Below are 20,573 nucleotides of genomic sequence, written 5' to 3'. Positions count from 1 at the left end.
CTTTAAAAATATTAGAAATTATAACATTTGAGTGCATATAACGTTTTGTACATTAAGATGAATTGCATGCTGTCCATTTCCTCTTTGCACTTTCAGTCACCTTAAATAAACAAATATATACAGCCTTAACAGAACAACAGTGCATCCAAAGCAAATGTGCATTTAAATTATTTCTCCTGGCCAAGTCTTTTTTTTTTCTTTTTTACTTAGCATTTTATATTAGCATTTATTATCAGTCTCACCCTTTCTTGGATAGTTTGTAGTTCTCTGAACCAAACAAGCGACAGGTTTAGATTCAGAGAGAGCAACACCACTTAGGAAGAACAAAAAGGTCTTGTAACGGTTGGTACAAGTTCCCTTGTTTAAACCATTTCATGGTCAAAGACAAGAAGGAAGCTAACTCTTCAAAGGGCCTACTTATGGACGATGTTTGAAAATAACACTGGTGCAGACTGGGGAAAGTTCATGCTTTTGGCAACCTGAGGATGGGTATTTAACTTGCACCCGGCTCTCTCTTGCTTCCGGAAGATGAATTCCACCCTTGCCTTCTTTCTCAACACACCGTTCCCCATCTCCCACCCCAAGCTCAATGTAACACTTTGCTCTTTTCACAGTTCCTCATTACTAAGTTTTAAAAACACTGCCTAACTGGTAATTACAATCTGAAACAATTCTTTTGGGGGAGCCCTGGGCTATTGCTGGCTGGTAATCTTGCAGGAATGTCAGAGAGAGGGGAGGGAAGAGAGATTCCAAAGAAACTTCGAAGACAAGGACGTGTGCCTCCTTTCATCCCTCTCCTCCCAGCTCCTGGGCCTGACCCTCCATCCGCATCCTTGGGGAGGAAGGTGGGCAATCACCTCCCCTCCGACTTCACCCTTCCTCTTCTTGGGTCACTTTCCTATCCTCTGCATCTCTTACTTTAGTTCTAAGTTCCCCAGTTCTGCCCATTTTTTTTGTTGTTTGTTTGTTTAAATGGGAAATCACCTTCCCCTTCAAAGGGGATGTCTGAATTTTGGCAAATTCTGCCTAAAGAAATCAGTGAGAAACAGATATGGGGAAGGGCTTTTCCATAGGTTACCTCCAGCCTGGGCGAAGGCACCTCGGTGTCAGCCCGTCAGAGGCTGGTCTTGTGGTTTCTCATTATCCTTCAGGGGGTTCCATTTGGACTCATTCTTGTCATTCCATCCATACCAGCTCCCCTTTCCCCCAGAAAAAGCCAGTGAAGGCGGTGACCTGAGCCCCCTGGAGTGAGATGCAGGTTGCCACTTCTCTATACCCGAAGAGGCCGGGGCAGAGCTGGGTATACAAGCAAGCGGCAAAGGCCCGCTTGGATCCGCCTCTTGTCTTGCAAAGCTCTTCCAAAGGCAGGACCCCTTTTGACTTTGTAATATCTCTACCTTAACACTTTCTGCAGGGGCGCGGGGTGGGGGTCACAGAACAGGGCCAGAAAGACCCACCTCCTTTGCACAAGTAGAAAACAATCCGACCGAGATGTGGTAGAAGGTGAGTCTTCCTTCCACAGGTTCCCTTCTTAAACTAACTATTCATTCTTTTCCCCCCAATCCTTGGAGCAGTTGAGAAATAGGTATGCGTCTCCCCTGCCCCCCACCTCCCATGGAAATCTGTTGAAACACATGAGGAAACCCAAACCCACACTAATAACGACCGAAAAAAACAAACAAAAAAAAAAAAACTGAAGAAATCTTCCTTGGCTGGTTTTTCCAGGATGGCCCCCCCCCGGGGAAGGTGTGAAATTCCGTCTCTCCCTCTGGGCAGGCAGGTGGAAGGTTCTGGGAAGGCAGAACTCCCTGGTCTCCCACCGGCCGAAAAAAGTCCAGGCTGCGGCCCCGCTCTCCGCCTCGTCGGGGGCCAGCTCCCCTCCGCCTCTCCGCGGTCGGACCTCCCCCCGGGCCATCCCGGGCCGAGGCGGCAGGAAGGCGCCGCTACCTGCAGCCGCACGACTCCACCACCATCTCCTCGTACTGCTTGTAGACCACGTTATTGCCCGCGTCGATGTACAAGATGCTGATGGGAGTCAATTTGGTGGGCACGCAGCAGCTGGGCGGGGTGGAGCCGGGGTCCATGGAGTTCATCAGCGTCTGGATGATGGCGTGGTTGGTGGGCTCCAGGTGCGAGCGTAGCGGGAAGTCGCACACGCCCTCGCAGTGGTAGGCCTCGTACTCCAGGGGCGCGATAATCCAGTCGTCCCAGCCCAGCTCCTTGAAGTTCACGTGCAGGGGCTTCTTGCTGCAGCGCAGCCTCGACTTCTTGCCGTGCCGCTTGCCGTGGCGGCTGGCGAAGGCCGTGCGCCGCCGCCGGCGGCCAGGCGAGGGCGACCAGAGCCCAGCGTCCGGGGTGCCCGACGGCGGCGGCGGCGGCGGCGGCGGCGGCGGCCCCGACCCCTCGGCCCCAGCACCGGGGCCGACCACCTCGGTCGCCGAGCCCAGCTGCTCGCGCATCTCGGCGAACAGGGTCTTGCGCTGGGACCTGGAGAACACGACGAGCAAGGCGCGCTCCTGGGGGGTCCGCACCCTCCGGCCGAAGCCCAGACTCCGCAGGTCCGGGGGCGGCGGCTGCTGGGGCCCAGGCGCGCGCGCCTCGTCCTCCGCGGCGCCCGGCTCGCCGCCCCACGCGGCCCGAAGCTCCAAGCACAGCTGCTTCCAGGGCTGGGGGCGCAGGCCCCGCCACACGTCGAAGACTTCCCAGCCGGGCCGGGGCGCCCCCTGCGGGTCCAGGCTCCGCGCTTCCAGCAGCAGGGGCGACTGGCAGGCGAAGAGCTGCAAGCGGAGCGGGCCGGCCGGCGGCCCCCAGGGCGCAGCGGGCGCCTGGCGAAACAGCCGCAGCTCCGCGCCCACCAGCTCTTCTTTGTCTGAGAGCGTGGACACATCAAACAAATACTTCTGTCTCCGGAGAGGAGTGTGCGAGAGATCGTCTGCGAGATAAAAAAAATAATAATAATAATTACAGTCAGTTTCACTTAAGAGGGAGATCAGCCCGGAGCTCTGCGGCCGCCCCTGGGAGGGAGCTGGGCCAGGTCGGTAGGGGTCCCGGGGCGCCTGCCCGGAGGGCTGACAACCCCGGCTCCCCGCCCTGGCGGAGCGCGGCTAAAAGGAAGGAGCACCAGGGCGGCCCCCTCGTCCCCATCAGCGCGGGACACCCTGCGCGGAAGTCAGTGGAGAAGGCGGCCGCAGCGGCCTACCGGTTTTCCCACCCACTCCCAGGAGCCTGAGTAACCACTAATGCGCCCTTTGTGGCCGCAATACCTCCACACCTCCTGACTGGCTCGTTCTCATCATTCCCGTCTCAGTTCAAATGTCACCTCTTCCGAAAGGGCCATCTTTGACCACCCTGATCTAAAGCAGACTCCCTCGGTCACTATCGGGGGACCCTGGTGTATTACCTTCTCGGCACTGAGCACGATCTACAAGGACCTCGTTTGTATTCGTCTCCTCATGATCTGCCTTTCCCAGCAACAGCCATGCCCCATCTCCAGCAGCCCGTAGGAGCTAGCCCCCTGTACTGGCCAATCTTGCTCACCTCAGCGTCTACAGGCCTGTCTGACCCAGGGTACAGGCCAGTCAGTAAGTGGGGAACTTCTTGGCTGCCCTTTATAACTATCTAGAGAGTTTAAAAATGACAGCACCAGGGTGTGCTTCAGTCAACTGGATCAATATCTGAGGACGGGGCCTGGGTATTGGAGTTTTGTTGGGGTTTCTTAGCTTTGCTTTAAAAAAAAAAAAAGCTCCAAGCTTATTTGAAGGGACAGCCCAAATTGAAACCCAGGTGTCTGGTGGAACGGTGGAAGGTGCTGCCCAGCAGACAGGTTTGCTGAAACCTTTAGGCCCAGTAGGAAGTTCACAGAATGTGGAGCTGCAAGGCAATTTCTTTCTTTTTTAAATTCATTAGTCACTTAAGAAACATAAGAGCAAGAAGGGTTTCCAAAGTCTGCAAGGGTGCAAATGAATCAACACTAACACCAGGCATCTATCCATTGAGAAGATCCTGCAGCCAATGAGAAATAAATACATCAGCAAGGAGAAGAACCTAAGCAATGCATACACACACAGATTGACGTTCTCCCCTCCTCCACCTACCCAATCTGAAATCGTCTTGCTTTGCAACCAATCCTGAAGATAAAATTTTTGGTTACCACTGAGAAAAAAATGGGGGCACCTAGAGGAGGGACAATAACAAGCTTTTAAAAACTCAAGGTGAATTCCTGGGGACCCAGGCAAAACTGGACTTCTTTTTTTGACACATCTGTGCATGAAGCCAATCCCACTTCAGTGTGCAAGGCAGAAAGCTAACCAGATTTTCCTGGGCTGCCTTCTCATAAAATATTTACAACCCAGCAAATACAAAAATCCCCAAAGCCCCCAGCTTGCCCCAGAAGCTAGTAAAGTTGGGGTAGACTTCAATAGTAAAAGTGTCACCGGGTCCTGGGGTCCGGCCCTCGATGCCTGTCCAGATGTAGCCCCGGGGCACTAGATCTGGAGCCTCTGCCACACCTAGTCCCCACTCCAGGCTGACCGCTGGGCAGCCGGCCGCCTCACTCAGTCGTGCAAGTCCGGACCTGAGATGGAGCTGTGGGAAGGGTTAGAGAGGTGAAAAGGGAAAAGCCGCTTTAGGCACTTGATTTATGGAAGCCGAGACCTTCAAACCGACCAGGGTCACATTAAAATCAGTGGGAATTCAGCACACTTTCTTCTCCTTTAAAGAAACCTGTGTCTGACAACATTCAACCACCACCCAGATCTCTGGGCCTATTATTGCCTGAGGCTTCCCCTTCCTGTCTCTCAAATTTCTCTCTCCCCAAACTAAGGAGGTGATAAGAGGGACAAACCTAAGGTTCTTGCTGCACCAGCTCGATGTCTTGAGGGCTGACATATTTTTCATCCTTACTTTATCCACGAGCACAGATCGGTCCTGCAAGGTAAATACTCATATTGTTCCCATTTTACAGATGGGAAAACCAAGGCTTGGAAAAACTAATTACCCGAGTCTGAAAACTAATAAGTGGTGGTGAAAGTGAAGTCACTCAGTTGTGTCCAACTCTTTGTGACCCCATGGACTGTAGCCTACCAGGCTCCTCCCTCCATGGGATTCTCCAGGCAAGAGTACTTGAGTGGGTTGCCGTTTTCTTCTCCAGGGGATCTTTCCTTCTCCAGGGGATCTTCCCGACCCAGGGATTAAACCCGGGTCTCCCACATTCCAGACAGACACTTTAACCTCTGAGCCACCAGGGAAGCCCAATAAGTGGTGGTATTCAGACTCAAACCTAGGTCTCTTTAATTCCAGAGTTGGAGCATTTAGCCGGTAAGCCCCATGGCTCCCTGGAGAAGGAAATGGCAACCAACTCCAGTATTCTTGCCCAGAGAATCCCGTGGATGGTGGAGCCTGGTGGGCTGCTGTCCATACGGTCGCAGAGTCGGACACGACTGAAATGACTTAGCATGCATGCATGCATGCATTGGAGAAGGAAATGGCATCCCACTCCAGTATTCTTGCCTGGAGAATCCCAGGGACAGAGGAGCCTAGTGGGCTGATGTCTTTGGGGTCACACAGAGTCGGACACGACTGAAGCGACTTAGCAGCAGGAGCCCATGGCTCTCATTGCCTATCCATTAGAGTCCAGGTCCTGGAGCCAAGGCAACTGGGAGTGGCCAGGGTATAAATGATGAAGCATACAGTCCAAACTGTATTTTCAGGGCTTGGTAGGAATCAAACCTGGGATCCTTTAGGAAATCATTTCCATCTCTGCTTACATAACTTTTGAGACAATTTGTCACTGGTTGGAGAGGTATAGGGAAAGAAGAGGGAGGTGTAAAAGATGATTTATTTAGTTTTCTCTCATGCAACACAGAGAAATCAGCCTGCTTTTGTCTTCATTCCTTTTTTTAAAAGCATGGACTGCCATACAACAATGCAAATCAGCCATAATTACACTTAATCCCCTCCCTACCTGCATTGTTGTATGGCAGAAATCAACACAATATTGTAAAAAAAAAAAAAAGTTTTTTAATTTAAATTTTAAAAAGTAAAAGTGTGAACTAATAAATGCTTAGTCTACACAGCTGAGCCATGTTTTTGTAGTCCTCAAGAGGGGTCAAAACAGAGAAAACCTCTGTAAAAAGAGGTTTCCACTGGTTCTGCAGACTTGGGATTCACTTGATTTTTCTAGCAAGATCAGCCTGCTTCCCCACCCATTCCAGAGCTAGGAGAAAGAATACAAATGGGGGCTTCCACCTGTATCCTGCTGTCTTTTCTTCCCATACTGGCTCCATCCCACAGTTTGGGGGGCCTCACCTGCATGGACACATGTGCCACAGGTGCGCACTTCCCCAGCTACAGGTGCACACACTGGGCAGTTGACACACCCTTAGGAGCACAGACCCAGAGAAGAAGCTGACCAGGGCCTGGAAGTGGGCTCAGGGCCATGTGCGTGAGCATGCGGTGACTCGGGTACCAGAGTAGAGCAGTGTGAATAGCTCTCCAAGCCACTGAAACTGCAGTGGTCCCTAAAAACGCATCATCAGCTTTCCCCAGGAATCTGTCAGAAATGTATACTCTCTTGGGCCCCAGAGGTTTGAGGTGGGACCCAGAATTTGCATTTTCCTCAGTTCCCAGGTGATGCTGGTTGAGTTACCACTGTAGGAACCACACAGACATCTAGATGAGCCCACCCCCTGGGCTCTTTCAGATGCCCCACCAGGTGGGGAGGGTAAAACTCAGGGCCAGGGCAAGAGCTAAGGCAGCACTCACCAGAACCAAGTTCCTATCGCTCCCTGCTCCTCCTGCCCCCTGCCACAGACACCCCCACTTTAAAAAAAAAAAAACTCTTACAGCCACGTGTGTCCAGAACCTCTAATCCACCATCCGTGGTGGCTCTGTGAAGCTCCCCATCAGAACACATTCTCCACCTGTCTGGACCTGCTCTGGAGGCATGCATTACAGAAATAGCCCCAGAGGAGGCTTCCAGCTTGGGGAGTGCACACACCATCCACTGTGACCCTGCAGATACTTTGCCTGACGATCCTGGCATCACAAGGCCTGGCTCCTGCTGTCCTGGCCATCTGTGGGTAGAAAACCAGCCCTTCACACTCCCTCCCACAAGCCTCCTCTCCCATCATTGGAGTGCTAGTTGCTCAGTCGTGTCCTACTCTTTGCGACCCCATGGACTGTAGTCTGGCCAGGCTCCTCTGTCCATGGGATTCTCCAGGCAAGAATACCGGAGTGGGTCGCCCTTCCCTTCTCTAGAGGATCTTCTTGACCCAGGGATAGAACTCGGGTCTCCTGCATTGCAGAAAGATTCTTTACCATCTGAGCCACCAGGGACGCCCAAGAAGCAAATATCAGTGCGTAAAGAAAAAGGATACCCGAAGGCGCCTTAAGTCAGGATACCAGGAGAGCGGTAAGGCAGCCTACCCCGCCCACCCGCACTAATCGAGCTGCGGACGGCTCCCTCGCGCGCCATCCTGCAGACAGCCTCCTAAAACCCCAAACATCCTTTGGTTTGGGGCGGAAAGGGCCCGGCCCGCAATGCGTTTCCCCAGGACATCTTGCCCTATGTCCGAAACTTGAAGTCCCTCTTGAGAGTCCTGGTTGCATCGTGCGTCACTCTGCGGGGCCCGGAGGGCGCCCCGCAGCTCCAGCTCGCCCCGCAAGGCCCTTCGCGCCCAGACCCTGGGCTCCAGGACGCTGCCAATTAGTGCGTGTCCCGCTCGCGTCCTCTAAATCCGCCGTGACCTAAGCGGCCACTGGCAGGCCCCACCCGCCTCCACCGGCCGCCCACCGCTCGTCCGGCCGCGTGTCCTCCGGCGATGGGCTGCGACCCAGAAAGCTCCGATGACAGCGGGGTCTCCCACCCCTAGTCCGCTAGGTGGGGACGGAGCGGGGAGGATAATCGCCCGTCTTCACAAAGGAGACTCCGGAGGTCTTAGCTGCTCAGCCTTTCCCTCCTCCGCCCCCCACCCCACACCCCCCCACCACCACCTTCAAAAACATCCCTGAATGCTCCCGGGAGCGCTTCTGTGCCGGGCACGTGCTCAGGGTTTGGTGGCCTCGGTCCCGTGCGTGAATCCTCAGCGACAGCGTGGGAGGCCCGTTCTAACTGTTACGCACTCATTCTTTTATAGGTGACAGAGGGGGCTCCACGAGGAGTCATCCCTCGCCCAGGGTCTTGCAACTCGGAAGGGGGACACGATCTGAAGGTCTTGATTCGGACGGAAGCCCTGGGACCGGAGCCACGCCCCTCTTCCAGGGTTCTGATTGGGCAGCGGGGCAAACAGGGAGGACATGAGACCCACATCCATCACAGAGCCGCCAACACAAAGGGCGCTGGGTTCTACCAGGAATTCCTTTTTTGTTTTTTCCCTTTACTGGAAATGAGAAGACCTTGAAGCAGGGAACTCAGAGCTGGCTTGGAGCCTCTTCTTCCCAGGTCACTCAGCCCTGACGATGCCCTGAGGTTGCCCAAGTCCACAAGTTGGAAATAGAGCCAGGTGTACTGGGTGAGTGAAAAGGAGTCTTCCGTCCTTTCTCCGATGGGGTATGAAGGTCTCTGAATAATTTCTTCTCCAACTATTACCCTCTTCTGGGACAGTGATCTCCAGGTCATTTTGTCCTGAGCCCCACCTCCACCAAGATCTGAGCCTTGCAAACTGCTGACCTTGCTGAGCCGTCCCACTGATTCATGAGGCCACCCACACAATTCACCCTGTCTGGGATGCTTTTGCTCAACTCCAGCATAATCCTAACAGTGAACTCTGTTTTATGCACTCACTATGTGCGTACTAAGTCACCTCAGTCGTGTCTGACTCTTTGCTACCCTACAAACTAGCCTGCCAGGCCCCTCTGTCCATGGGATTCTCCAGGCAAGAATACTGGAGTAGGTTGCCATTCCCTTCTCCAAGGGATCTATCTTCCTGACCCAGGGATCGAACACATGTCTCATGTCTCCTGCATTGGCAGACAGGTTCTTTACTACTAGCACCATCTGAGAAGCCCACTGTGTGCTGGGCATGATCTAAATTCTAAACTTATAATAAGTCATTTAAGTTTCAAAACTATCTAAGTCATTTTCTTCAAAAAAAAAAGAAAAAATACCATTGTTATGTCATGATTCACAAAACTAAAACACAGAGGGCTCAAATGTCACTTGTCCAAGATAGAGGTAGATGTGGCAGTCTGGCTCCAGTATCGGTGCCATCACTCTGGACTTCCCAGCCGCTGAGCTGTGTGTCTGGTAGAGACCCTGAGAACTCTCCAGCTCTTTTGCGTTGCCGGTGACTGTGGGGAGGACATCCATCCCTGATCTCCAAGTGTCAATCAGTTCCTAATCAGCAGAACCGAGGGAATGCCAACAACTGGACTTTTGAAATAGAACTTAGATGGAAACAACTTTCGCTAAATGAGAACGTCATGCCAGCTCACAGTCACTGAGGGAAGGCTGGCAAATGAGATAGAGTAAGAAAGACATCCGAGGATATGTGTACCTGTTAGTTACTACTGATGACATGGAAAGAGGATAGGAATCTAGAGTCTGAGCCGTGATTGGGATCCTGAAGGGAAAGGGAAAGGGAAGTCACTCAGTTGTGTCCGACTCTTCGCAACCCCATGGACTGCAGTCCACCAGGCTCTTCCGTCCATGGGACTTTCCAGGCAAGAGTACTGGAGTGGGGTGCCATTGCCTTCTCCGATTGGGATTATGACCTGTAACTTATTGGTTGGATGATCTTGGATGGACTAAATCACATAAGCTCTCCCAGCATCATATGCCTCATCTGTAAAGCAGGAAAATGACACCACCACCCCTCCACTTTGCAGAGTCATTGTAAAGGTCAGAGTGGAGGCAACCAGAGCCGGCTGTGCATGACAGACAGAAGCACCCAACCAATGCAGCCAATATTACTATAACTACCTATGGCCAGGTAAGGGGTCCTGGGGGGAAGACGCACCTGTCCTCCTCTTGGTCTTCTTTGAGATGCAGTCCAGTTCTCTCCACAAGATTTTCAGAAGTGAGTGGAGGGGAGGTGCTGGGCAGAGGGGTCAAGAAAGAAACAAGGGCTCCCAGTGAAGGGCCAGGCCCATAAGGGTTTCAGCTTCACTCCCATCACCTTGCTCCATCTCAGTCCCTAGGCTTTATCCACTGCTCTGGGTCCCTCCCACAATGCCAAGTGAACTACCAACCTCCAGCCAGAACCTCATCAAGGACAGGGCCCTCCTCTGCAGGTAGCAGGTAGGCAGTATGCAAATCTACCTCACCCCTGAGAGCCCTAGTGGCTGGTCTCCTTGCTCCTCGCCTCCCACTCTCCCGCTGGCACGTTTGTGGGGCACAAACTGTCCACAGAGCCAATCTAGGGTACAGAAGAGGTGTTCCCTAGCTTCATCAGGCAGCTGGGAAGAGAAGGAGTTGTAGCCATGAATGACGCCTTGGGCCTCAGTGCGAGGAGGCTGTGGCATCACAGTCCCACAGACCTCCCCTGGGCCAGCACCTCCTCACCACACATTCACCCAATGAGCCTTCGCTCTGGTCTGTTGGCTTCCCCAGTGTTTTCCCCAATAGCTTGCCCTGAATTTCTCAGCTTCTTTCCACCTTTTAAAGATCAGAAAGGCCCCAGGAAAGCCTCCACAGAGGACTTTTCCACCCTCTTCCCAAAGCCCCAGCACGTCCCTGCCCCCTCTGCCTGGCTCTAGCCGGGGCCTTGGGAACCACAAAGAATGAGTCTGGTGGCCAGCCTCTATCCGGAAGAGAAACCTCAATGTTCCCACAGCAAGTTTTCACTCAGCCTGAGGCAAACCAGTGAGGTTGGGTGGGGAGAGCGAAGGGGAACCCCGATTTCCACCCGGCTGGGAACAACTTCGCTGTTCCAGGGAGCTTTCAGCAAGTTTCTGGAAGGAGACATGCCAGCCCTTTTCCTGATCTCTGGGCACTGGGCACCCCTAGCAGGAGTCCAGAGTACTTGGAAGAGACTCCTTTTGTCTCTCAGGATGAAACAGATTCATTTATAAAGCAGTTTCCACGCACATGGTGCAACTCTCCTGGCCACAGGGGCTCATGAGCCAGAGATGCAAAGCCCAGATGAAGGACACTTCATCAGGCTTCTCTCTTCACTGATATCCTATCCTGGGCTCTGGACCACATTGGCTCAGATCTTAATTTGACAGCACCGCAGTTGAAATCCAAACAGAAGCTCGGAAGCACCCACGAGTCGACCTTCTCTCGTACCTTTCCTCTGCAGCTAAGCAGCCTGTGCCCCGTTGTCCTCGGCCGCAGCATCGCCTGCAGGTCACTGCTGTCTCCTGGACCCTCGGAGCAGGGTCCACACCTGGTTGATTTGCCCAAGGTCGCCCCACCTGCTATGTCGACTTGTATAGGGTCACCTGAGAGCCCAGGGGAGTTGCATCTCAGCCCTGAAACTGCCCTTTGGGCTGAACATGATCTCGGCCTTTGGACTTGAGAGCTTGGAGATTCAAAGTAGAAGAAAAGCTTCCCATTTTACGTTGTTTCCCCTCCATGACCAGTCCTGAAGTTGCAGGTGGAAGGACTGGCTCAAACTGGCGTGTGGTTATGTGCGGGGATATGGGACGGTCAGCGCCGGGGCGGGGGACGGGATGGGGCGGGGGGGGTGGGGGGGTGGGGGGGGGCTTCCTGCTCAGGAGAAACCTCAGTGATTCGTGTTTCTTCAGGTGCTGACCCGGACACTCCTCCTGAGGCCGGCATCATGGCAACTCCGCTGCACTGTGTTCACCTCGGGCTGAGTCCCGAAATAACGCGCTAGCATAAACGAGATTCCTGGTGGCAGTTATGACCCATAGTCTAGCATCCTTCAGTTCCTCCCCGCCCCCCGCCCACCTTACTGGGCATGGGAGCGGCGGTCGGCTGAGAAGTGGGATCGCGACTGGACCAAGTTGCCCGGATGCCAGATTTATAAAACAGGCTCACGGATTCTCTTCGGGTCAGAGGTTATTTAGGGGGAGAAGGGGTATGGGTAAACCATCCCCGATTGACCCCAAAATTAATCCTCCGCGCTGCCACCGCTCCTGCTTTCCCCTCCGCTCCAGCCGTCAGACCCGCCCTCTCCTCCCCTGCACGCACGCCCACTACCGGGTCCCTAAACCCTGCCGGGTCCCCAGGCGCCCCGGCCACGGGCCGCGCAGCGCGCGCCTCCCGGCTCCCAGAGCCTGAAGCAGCTCACCCCCAGCAGACCCAACCCTGGGCCCCCAGCAGCGCTAATGGACTGTCCTGGAGGGAGGCAGCAGCCTCCCTGGAACCCATTATGCCGACGAGGACCTATTTGATCCCTGTAAACAGGAGACTGGAGAAGGACATGGCCACCCACTCCAGTATTCTTGCTTGGAGAATCCCATGGACAGAAAGCCGGTCGCAAGAGTCGGACACGACTTAGCTACTAAACCACCACCACTACAACCACCACCAAACAAGAGACACCATTTAACCGACACTGAGCTTAAAAATAAACAGCCAGGCTTTAAGGGCGCGGGGGTTGGGGTGGGGGTGATGGGAACGGGGTTGAGGGAGGTGGTATGTACCAAGCAAGGAAATGGCGCTGTGAACCCACATTCCTGCTCACCACCCCTCGCGGCCTCAACTCGGACCTCTTCCCAGGTCCAGAGAGCATCGCTTAACCAGGGGGTATTCCATACCCGCAGAGTTCTAGAACCAGAACTCTCCTCTGCACTTAAAGGCTCCCAGGGATTCTTTGTTGATTTGCTCTGGGTCGTTGGATGCAAGCAGAAGTCCTGGCAGGAAACAAAAGTTTTCTTTCCGCCCTCCTGCTACATATTTCCCCCACCTGTCTGCTCAGTTGCCTTCTCCCTGTCTGACCACGCCACCCCCAGGAAGAAGTCACCAGCTTCCCCGAGGTGTGCGGCCAGAACCCCAGAGCTCCAGCTGAGAGAAAAAAACGGGGTGCACTAGAGAGCCCATCAGTCCAACGCTCTGCATTCCCCGAGGTCACTCTGGTCAGAAGGGGGAGCTTTCATGTCTTGATTCAGTTTGCCCGGGAAGGGATTCCCAAGGCCTATCGTGGGTTGTGGCTTAGGGAATGTTTTTTTTTTTTTTCATGTGCAGAAACGACAAGGACGTTGGTGCACGTTTTTCGATCCCCTCCCCCCCAGCAACTCGCAAACTCCCAGAGCCCCAGAACCTCCCGCGCCAGGAAAAAGCACAGTGTCCTTTTCTGATTAGTCTCTCCTGCTGAGGAAGCCCGGCCCAGAATTCTGGCGATACTTGCCCTCTCGCTGTAGAAGACACTAGGCGTTGTTAGCCTCTTGCTAAAGCGGCATTTGTAAGGCGGCCCTTAAGGCCTTAGGGATGGGAGTGACAGTAACTGCCATTTAACAACGAGCCCGTGGCCAAGGGTTAGGTTTATGGCCTGAAAAATGTTTTAGTCATCCCATCCAGAAGGGCAGAACAAACTTCTGGTTTCAGGCTTCCTTCCCTTACCCCGGGGGTTAGTTCCAGGACCTGCCCGTTCACTGGACTTGACCGGGATCCTGAACCTGGAGGGCTTCGCAAACCCTGCGCGGGGCTCAGGGGGGCGCGTCCTCACCCGCACGCACTTGAACGCTCAGCAGTCCTTTCCCAAGGCTGTTCCCTCTTTCCGGGGAAATAAAGCCTAGATTGGAACCTTCTGCCGGCTTCCTCACTTGGCCGTCTGGTCTGCATTAGTGTTTTTATAAGGGACTCAAACAAATCGAATACAAGGTCACCAAATAATTAACAGTTGTGAATTCCCTCCATCCCCATTAAAATACTTCCCTGCTTATATTTCATTTTCCGTTTGCCAACGACAACAGGGTTCGGGCAAAAGCCCGGCTGCGTTGATTGCACCACTCTTTGCCCAGGTCCACCCAGAAACTCGCTGTTTTGCATAAACATACCGCGCCAGACGCACTTCAATTAGGAGGGAACGACGCCGCTCTTAGAAGTGCTTCCCGCCGCCAGACTATCCCCACAACTGTCCTGCCCTGCCCCCTGGCAATCGCGACCCAGAAGGTAAACCTAGAAGCCAGCGATCCCGGGCAAACTCTCCTGAGGTTCATTTCCAGGGTGTCAAGTTCTTCAAGGATGTTCAGATCTAGGTTTTAGTGGGTTTTTTTTTTTTTTTTGGGTTTGTTTGGTTGGTTGGTTTTTATCTGTTCCCTACTGCCTCCTTTCTGAGAGTGCTATTGTAACAACAACCAAAAAAAAAAAAAAAAAAAAAACGTAAAGAGTATTCTTATTTCAAAATTATCTAGAAACCTAACTCACAGCAGTGTTCTTAGGTTCATTTTGTTTTCTTCATCCTTAAGAGGCTTTTTTTTTTTTTTTTTTTTTTTGGTCCCTTGTTGGAATTAACAGTGGTGCTTCTCACTACCTAAATTAAAGTCCGAGTTTGGCCTCACTCTCCCTCACCCTCTATCTTACAGCCACACTGAATTCACAGTTCTCACTGTCTGCCTTTCCCAGGCTCCGGGGCTGGGGATCCAAGCCCCCTGTACTTGTGGTCTTTTAATAAGCTCTATCATGGGCTAACTGCAATGTCTGTATATCCAACCTGGTCCATCCTGATCCTATCACTGTGCCAACACACACATGCACACACTTTCCCATCTCTGTGGATCCAAAATCATCTTGAAAGCACGATTTGGAGGCATTCTTAAAGGTCAGGGCTTCCCTGGTGGCTCAGCTGGTAAAGAATCTGCCCACAATGCAGGAGACCTGGGTTCAATCCCTGGATTGGGAAGATTCCCTGGAGAAGGGCATGGCTCCCCACTCCAGTATTCTGGCCTGGAGAAGTCCGTGGACTGTATAGTCCATGGGATCGCAAAGAGTCGGACACCGCTGAGTGACTTTCACTCACATACATGCTATGTGAAAACTACCTTTAAAAATTGAAGGTCAGGGATAAAGCGGTTTGTGCCTTTTACAGGGAGATCAAAGAGGAAGCAAGGTGCATCTCAGTTTTAGACCTGTGAATTCAACATTTCACTCCAACTCCTAAGTCTTGAGAGATTACAGAGGTAGGGAGTCTGTCCATTTTTTCTACTTCTGTTTCCTGCCACCATGCTTTAGAAATTTCCTCTTGCCTTGCTCTATCCATGTAGCGCCAGAGGTAAGCCTGCAGAACTGGCTATATGCTTCAGGTCTCATTAGCTGTGTGACCTTGAACAACTTGCTTAATCTCTCTGCCTTCTTTAAAATCATCTGTAAAACAGGGATTGTAGCACTTTCTTCCTGGGGGAGGGAGGTGTTGTTAGAACTAAATGAAATAATTCATGTAACAGATGTTAGCCCAGCATTCGGTACACAGTAAATGCTCAATATGTCAACATATCCCAGTTATATCGGAGAGCAAACTGAAAGGGTGGACATATTTTTAAAAGCTTGCAATCAAGTCTCCTGGGTGGGGGGAGGGGGGCGGTGAGAGAAGGAGGGCAGGGAGTGAGGCAGTACTGAACATGCAGTCGTCACAGATCTAAAGCGCTCTGAATCCATCCACGCTGGGCAAAGTTCATCCGCACGCTCCCATTCTTGAAATGCAAGCTTTAGGTGTAACTTTTGGGGTTCCGGGGGCCCTCAGGTGAGGAAGACTATTTTTTTTTTTTGGAATACTGTATGTTAAGTAGTTCAGACCTCAACAGCGGGCTTCAGGATTCCTTACGTGGTCTTTGCTTGTGCCCCCGAGGGACCCGCTGCTTCTCAAAGCCAAGCCTGCCACACTCGACGGCGATTTAAACATCCCCGAGGCAAGGCGCCAAGTCAGCGCGGCCGGCGCGGCTCTCGGTTGGCCGCTTCTCTTTGCTCCTTGTCCTGCCATCCCCAGCTGGGGGAGGGGAGGCCCGAGGGTTTGGCGCGGTTTGAGAGTCCCCACGTGAGAGGGGCGGAAGTCCTCGCCAGGAACCCGGGATGCGCGGCTGGCGGGTCCCTTCCATCACGGGAGACTAGACACCGTTTGATGTGTTATGACATGAACCCTCAATTAGATCGCTGAGTTGAAACACTCCAATCAGGGGCCCGATGCTAAGCAAGCCCCGGAAGGTCCAGCCCGAGGTCACCGCCGGTGACACATCAAATCAAAATCAGTGAGAGGGAAAGTGAGGCTTTCCCTTTATCAAGCTGGGGCTGTGGTCCGCAAAGCACCCCCTCCCCTGCGCGCCCCCTCCTCCGCGCGCCCCCTGCAGCCGGCGGCTTCGCACTCCTTCGCCCCCGCGCGGCGTGCTACCCGCCGCACAACCTTCCGGCTCAACGAACTGCCTTTTCTTCCCGTTTTCTGGGAACCTGAGGGTTCGGGGAAGACCGCGCCTTGGACGCGGAGGGCCAGGTGGTCACGCCGCGTCTCCTCCGGCTGGGGACCGCGTTCGGGAGTGGAAGCCGAACGTCTGTATCTCGGTCCGGCTAGCCTGGAGAGCTTGGCTCAGGAACAGAGCCCCCCGCCCCCCACCCCTGCCTCCCCCAGGCTGGGCGCGCAGCCAGTCTCCTCCCTACCTCTGGCGCCCAGGGGCGCCCAGCGCGATGCCCGGGGAGAGGCAGCCGCACAAGCCAGGGTGAAGCGAGCCCGCGTCTGCGCCCGACCTGGAGTCCCCAGAGACCTCCCACACTTGCCCCGACGCCGCAGGCTTCGGTAGACGCCTCCCAGCAGCCCGCAGGGTCCCCTGGTCCTCTGCCAAACTCTTGGGGCGCAGCTTGCGAGTTAGGGGGCGTCTGTCTGGGGGAGGGGCAGAGGTTCTGGCAACTTCCCGTGCGGAGAAGAAAAGGCGCGCCCAACCGCTGGCCACCCTGGGCCTCCGGGACTTCTTTCCCTGGGGAAAGGCCTTTAGAATAATCCCCTCTGTTCTTCCTTAGTCTCTCGACTGGGGAAGTCTGGGGTAAGTCTTCGATTAGGGAGTTAGAGAGGATGAAGGATACACAGAGGATCTGGAGGCAGAGAAACAACAGAGGTAGGGCGAGGGTTGGAAGTGGGGTCAGGGCGAGCTGTGCCGGCAGCAGGGAGGCCGGGGACCCTGATGCAAAGCTGCGAAGAAGCCACTTGTATTTGCCAAGGTGGCTTTACTAGTCCTGAAATCACCATAAAATACCTGGCGTTAATTTGCCGCCCAGACCTTTCGGCAGCTCGTGAACCTCGCTGACCTCTTGCTGCAGCCGCGAACGCCTCGTGGGCTGGATCCATGCGGGTCAGGAAGGCGGCGGCAAGGAAGGGGGCTTGGGGCCTGAAGCCTGGAAAGAGCCGGGGGCTCGGGGCCTGTTCTGTAAATTTCAAGGGCGTGCCAGTCCCCAGGTCAGCCGGGTGGTCGTCTCGGTCCGAACCCCGGTGCTGGCCAGTTCCTGGGAGACCTCACTTACACTGACCTGGAAGTGGCGGGGCTGGGAAGGTATATCGAAGCCGAGGAGCTACGTCTGGGCGGGTGGCGGAGTGGACCGATGCCTCCTTCCTTTCTCCTCGCCCCCTACCTCCCCTTTGCCCTCCCTTTGCTTTATTCCCCTTCATCCCATCTCCTTCCACGTTATTGTCTCTTTAGGAGCTGAGTGCCCGGCGCCGGCGGATCCCTCCCCAATTTCTGGGACCAGGGTAGCGTGAGGTTCTCTCCAAGGCACTCGCCACGCTGCAGACCCGCGCGGGTGGCAGGGAGGGGGCGCAGGGGTTTCCGCAGACACCCACACATGCACCAGAGCCCACGGAGGGGCCCAAAGACGGGGCCCCTGGGTCGATGCGCAGAGAGAGGCGAGTTGCCTGGCTGAGAAAGGTGGGTGAGCACAGTCAGGCACCCACGTGGATTAAGAACCAACAAAACACCCAAACTGAGCCCACTTGCCTCTGCTCCCGGCTCTCCCAGCCAGTTGTTGCCGCTGCCTCTGCAGAAATGACTCGGTTGCGACCCCGAGGGCGCGGGGCTCCTATGCGACTGACCATGCCCACACCCAGCGCCAGGAGCGGTCGGGTACCAGCGGAACGGCTGGGCCAGGGCACTGCCACCCGCCGCTCGAGAACTCGCTGCTCTGGACCGCAGCATTCGCTTCTGACGGCTTTTCCCGGAGCCGATGGGAGCTCGGGGCTTCCCAGGGCTTGCTCGGGTCCCAGGGCCGCTCGGTCCGCAACGCGCAGCTCGGGGCCTTGGACCGTACACCCGGTACCATCCGGGAAACCTCGCCGCGGGTTTCATCCGTGCCCGCCGCGACTCCTCTCCAGCCCGGGTCATCTACCCGCCACCTCCCGCCTTCCACGCTTCCTCCAGCAGCCACCAGACATGCGGCCCCCACGCTGCTTTCTGCAAAAGGCGAGAGAAAGAGGGAAGGAATGGAGAAAGAAAGAAACAGACGAAAGAGAGGCAGGGAGAATTGCACACTGGAATAAAATCTGCAGCCGCGTTCGGAAACGTATTGGGCTTGAGAAAAAGCAATTTAAGAAAAGAAAAGGGGGAGGTATCCAGAGCGGAAAGGCGAATTCACAGATGCAGCCTCCTGCCAGCGCCGGAGCTGAGCCCTGGCGGCTGACCTCCAGGGAGAAAGCAGTCGGGTGTCCTCTTTGCCACTTACCTAGTCCCCTGTCTACAAAGCTAGTGATCGTATTAGCCGACTTGGAAGACTGGAAAAAGCTAGCATTGATGCCCAGCTTCTCGGCGATGGAGTAAGTCCTGTAGATTGACAGCATGTACTCGTGGGGCACCACGCGCGGGCCCCTGCCGGGAGGCTCCCGAGCTTCAGGCTGCTGTGGCGGCCGCCGCTGGGGCTCCTCCTGCGGCCTCGGCGGGGGCTCCTGGCGATCCAGGGGCTCCCGGGCCGTGGCATTCTCTCTCGGCGCCCGCGGCATCCTTCCTTCCTTGCGGCTTCGCATTCCCTTGGCGGAGCCCAGCTCGGCGGACGACGAGGAGGAAGAGATGGAAGCTTGCTGGAAACCCGGCAGATCCCACAGGAAACTGATGAGGAAGACGGCCGAGAGCAGGACCCTGGAGGTATCCATGGCGAGCGTCTCCCCGAGAGGCGGCGGCACCGGGCGAGAGGGGCGGCACGGAGCGGCTGGACAGCGGCCGGGGCCCGGCTCCTCCGGCGGACTCGGAGTGCGAGGAGCCGGGTCCCAGCCACACAAATCCCGGCCCTGCCACGCCCCCTCCCGCCCCTCGTCGGGAGGGGAGGGGAGAGGACGGAGGGAAGGGGAGGAGAGGGTGGGAGGAGAGGCTGGGTGGTGTGGGCAGGAGGTGTAGGGGAGAGGGGGCCGCTGTGGGCCGGGTGGCCGGGGAAGGGGCACGCAGCGCCCCCGCGGGACGTGCGCGGGGTTGCCGGGCGGTGCGCGCGGAGCGGGGCCCGGCGCGGCGGGCAGGAGTAGGCTCGCGAGGCCGCTCGGCGGCAAGGAAGCCAGGGTCCTCCGCAGCGCCAGAGCCCCTCCAGCTCTGTTCGAAGCTCGGTCCCGCCGCAGCACCGCGCTTCGCGGGCTCCCGGTCTTCCCCCGCCCCCACCACCAGCACCACCACCTCGGTCGCCTCCACTTGGCTGGAAACGTGCAGCCCCGGGAGGAGGCAAGCGGCGGCGGCGCCCCCCAGGGACAGCTCCGAGCAGGCGTCTCTGCAACCGACTGCGCGTCGACTCCGGGCAGTGGTACCTTCCTTTCCCGGCTCCGGCCTCCCGGGCCAGTCGATCGCTCCCCCTCAATGGCCAGCCCAGGAGCCAGGGAAGCCTCTCGCCGCGCACGCCAGGCGTAGGGCTCAGCCCAGAACAGCCCCTTTCTCTCACTGGGGTTACCGCTTTCCACAAAGACCAGGCGTCTGTTCCCGACCCTCGAGGTCACCCAAAGGCCACGAGTCTTTAGAGTCTGGATGGATGCTGAAAGCTGCAGCGCTCTCGTGCAGGCCCCAGCCTCTCTCCTCGCAGTCCCCAGCCTCTTCGGAAGCTGCGTTTAGGCGACTCTTTTCTCCTCCAGCTGTCACCCCGGTCCTCTCCCTTCTGAAGGCCTGGCCCCCGCCTCCAGTGCGTCCCCATTTTCCCCTCTCTTCTTTCCCTTCCGCCTTCCATACTTCCTCCTTCCCCAAGTTCCTTCTGCATTCCAACCCTCTTTCCCCAGCCTGCTTTTCTTCTCAAACCGCCCTCCCATCTCTCTCTGCCTTCCCTCCTCGGACCCCCCCCCCTTCCCTTTCGGTGGACCCCTCCCTTTGCAACTCTTCCCCAATCTGTTTCTCTTCAGCTCAGCCTCGCCCCGTCACGAGTTTCCTTTATCTGTCCCCAGATTCCCCGTGCCTGTCTTCTCCACCCACTGCCTCACTCATTCCCGGGCCTGACGGCTGAAATCGAGGCGGAGGGGCTGCCTCTCACTCGCTGGTCTCCGTGCCCCTGGAGCGCTGTGGACGTCGAGTTTCTCCGTGCGTTTACTGGGTGCTCCCGGCACCAACCATAACATGCTCTTCAATCGCCCCAGCCTCTATGGGAGGTTGGCCTTCCAGTTTTCCACATTCACAGATTTAAACGATGAGACTGAGAGGGGATAAATGACTTTTCCAAGGACGCTCTGCCAACAGGATGTGCGGCCAGAAACAGAATCTGAGGGCTCAGGCTCCAGACCCAGTGCTGGTCCCATTCCTGG

General features: G+C 55.6%; 1 protein-coding gene across 1 annotated transcript; it reads right to left on the bottom strand.

Moving 5' to 3' along the window:
- Positions 1 to 1,663: 1,663 nt before the first annotated feature.
- GDF6 (growth differentiation factor 6) lies at positions 1,664 to 18,962 on the bottom strand. Its single transcript, NM_001001140.1, has 2 exons — positions 18,539 to 18,962; positions 1,664 to 2,932 (listed from the first exon to the last, which is right to left on the bottom strand). Exons 1-2 carry the CDS (start codon positions 18,960 to 18,962, stop codon positions 1,944 to 1,946), a joined length of 1,413 nt encoding a protein of 470 aa, NP_001001140.1. The 3' UTR covers positions 1,664 to 1,943.
- Positions 18,963 to 20,573: the final 1,611 nt, after the last annotated feature.

This window comes from Bos taurus, chromosome 14, assembly GCF_002263795.3.
Source record: "Bos taurus isolate L1 Dominette 01449 registration number 42190680 breed Hereford chromosome 14, ARS-UCD2.0, whole genome shotgun sequence".
Lineage (NCBI taxonomy): Eukaryota > Metazoa > Chordata > Mammalia > Artiodactyla > Bovidae > Bos > Bos taurus.
This window is presented reverse-complemented; position numbering and strand designations above follow the sequence as displayed.